General features: G+C 46.7%; 1 protein-coding gene across 1 annotated transcript; it reads left to right on the top strand.

Moving 5' to 3' along the window:
• The first annotated feature begins 864 nt into the window (after positions 1–864).
• LOC140798060 (uncharacterized) lies at positions 865–2,398 on the top strand. Its single transcript, XM_073151791.1, has 2 exons — positions 865–1,434; positions 1,755–2,398. The coding sequence occupies exons 1-2, from the start codon at positions 1,053–1,055 to the stop codon at positions 2,222–2,224; spliced, it is 852 nt and encodes a 283-aa protein (XP_073007892.1). The 5' UTR covers positions 865–1,052; the 3' UTR covers positions 2,225–2,398.

The following is a 2,398-nucleotide window of genomic DNA, read 5'->3' as shown; positions in this document are numbered from 1 at the left end:
ATTGGTTAGGGGCAATGCAGGCGGATCCGACTGCAGAGCTTCACGCTTGCGGTGATGGCGAGGAGCCAAGCAGGCTCGTCAACGGCAGTGAGCGAGGCCGTGCTCTCCAGCCTCACCTTCTTGATCGGGCGCCCATGCAATGGCAGCGAGCGAGGCTGTGGGACGGGGAGGCCGCGACGAGCTCGCCACCATGCCACATGGGATAGGAGGCCGTGGTAAGCTCTGCCGCCGCGCCCCGTGGAAAGAGGAGATCGCGACTCACTGCTGCACCACTTGGGAGGGGAGGCAGCGGCACGGGAGGCCGGTGGATGGATATATTAATTAGAGGTATAGGGGTATAGTTAGTCATTATGCGTTTTCCGCGACTACCGTTACCTGTTTCACTTTACCCCAAAGTTAAGTACGACATTGTAACCTAAAAAAGTTTAGAGTCTCCGTGAAAACCAGGTATAGTTCAGGGGGTGTCAACGTAATTAACCCTTAAATTTATCATTAGCCATCCTACTAGGTTCATTGAATCTGGACATCTACTGCTAGGTTCTTAATAGGCTGGGCATTCTTAGCTCTTATATTCTCCAACTCCAGATTCATTGTATCGGGACATTACTACAAAGTTCATCTTGGGCTTGGGCCTATCATAAGGCATCCTGAGCGGACACCGCTACACGTCACTCTAACCTTCGAGCTCCAGATTCATTGTATCTAGACCCTCATTAAACCCCTCACCTGGACGCAATCAGAGATCATTCAACTATGTATTAACAAGTTTTCTGTGTAATGGCACGTGAAACCCGCGAGCCCGCACTTGTAAATCACGAATTGGACGGCGCCTGTTGCTCGTACCCACGCCTCATCAACGTGACACTCTTTTAACGGCTCTGATCGTAATCTTCTGAACCGGTACACAATTCTCGTCCATCTCCTTCGTCCCAAATATCTATATCTATATATATATATATATATATATACCAAGAGACTTCTCCTCTGTTAAACGAAATCGAAGAAAGAAAGTAATTTTTGGGATTCTAAATTTGCCCTCGGGAATAGGAGAAATGACGGCGAAGTATAAAAGGGCGACAGTAGCGTTCGACGAGAAGGCGAGGGCACGGCTGTGTAAAAGGATGGAGAGCGAGCCATCGATGGACGACGCGGCCGAGTTGGCCGACCTGGTGAACGCGTTCTACGAATCGGCGGGGAAGGAAGGGGTTGGAGACGAGAGAGAGGCCCAGCCGGATGGACGGAGACGGAATTGTGGAAAGAAAGGGGGGGACCCGAAGGAGAGTTTGGAGGCTTCGTTGGCCGAGTTGGTGGACGACCACGTGGCTTATCGGATCCGGGTCGAGGTGGAGAGGGCTGTTAGGGATGTCGGGTCTAATTCGGATGGGGTTAAGAGACGGGTCGTGGGTCGGCTCCGTGATAATGGATTTGATGCGGGTAAGAATTTAATCTGTTGCGCTATTTTAAGTATCAATATGAAGTGATATACTCGGAGATATTTGCAATGTTGATTTCTTATAGTGATAATTTTAATTTTCACTTTTTCTTAAAAAATTAGCTTGTTAATTATCTCTTAAATAACAGCCAAGTCAAGTTAAATGTAACAGTTTCAGTTAGAGCTTATCATTGATAAGAATTCGAGAGCTTCAAATGAATGTAGGGTTTAAATCAATGGAAGATGTGAAATTAAGTTTAAACTATTGCAACAAATTTCTTTTTTCAAATTTTGAAAAATATCAATTCCATTTCTCCTCCAGGGCTGTGCAAGACAATCTGGGAGAAAACTGACGATGGTCTCCCGTCTGGGTCTCATGACTACATCGACGTCATCACAAGAGACGGATCTCGATACATGGTGGACATCAATCTAGCCGTGGAGTTTGAGATAGCAAGGCCAACCATTAAGTACGTTGCACTCCTACAAAGTCTTCCGGCGGTGTTCGTCGCGAAGCCGGAGCTTCTCAAGGCAATCATAAGAGTAATGTGCGATGCATCGAAGGAGTCCATGAAGAGTGCATGCATGCATGTACCTCCATGGAGAAGGGAAGAGTACGTGCTAGCCAAGTGGTTCAGTGAACATAAAAGGACCACTAATGGGCCGATCGTCATCGGAAATAAGTACTCAGCCGGTGCGCCGTTGAGCCCGAAGTTTTGTAGGGTGGAGATTGGGTGCAAGAAAATCGCTACGAGTAGAGGGAAGTGGGTAACGGCGTTCAGAGACATGTGATTCGAGAACAACTTTTTTTTTTATATATATAGGGTTCTGATGGAGTGCTATATATTGCTATCTGTTGGATCACTTGAGAACTGATGGTTATGAGAATGTAAGGACTAGGGAAGGTCTTCAATTTTGAGGGGCTTGTTATGTATATTGTGAGCTTTATCAAGATTCATTCTAACA

This window comes from Typha latifolia, chromosome 11 (assembly GCF_019914945.1).
Source record: "Typha latifolia isolate L0001 chromosome 11, TyphaL0001v2, whole genome shotgun sequence".
In the NCBI taxonomy this organism is placed as follows: Eukaryota; Viridiplantae; Streptophyta; class Magnoliopsida; order Poales; family Typhaceae; genus Typha; species Typha latifolia.
This window is presented reverse-complemented; position numbering and strand designations above follow the sequence as displayed.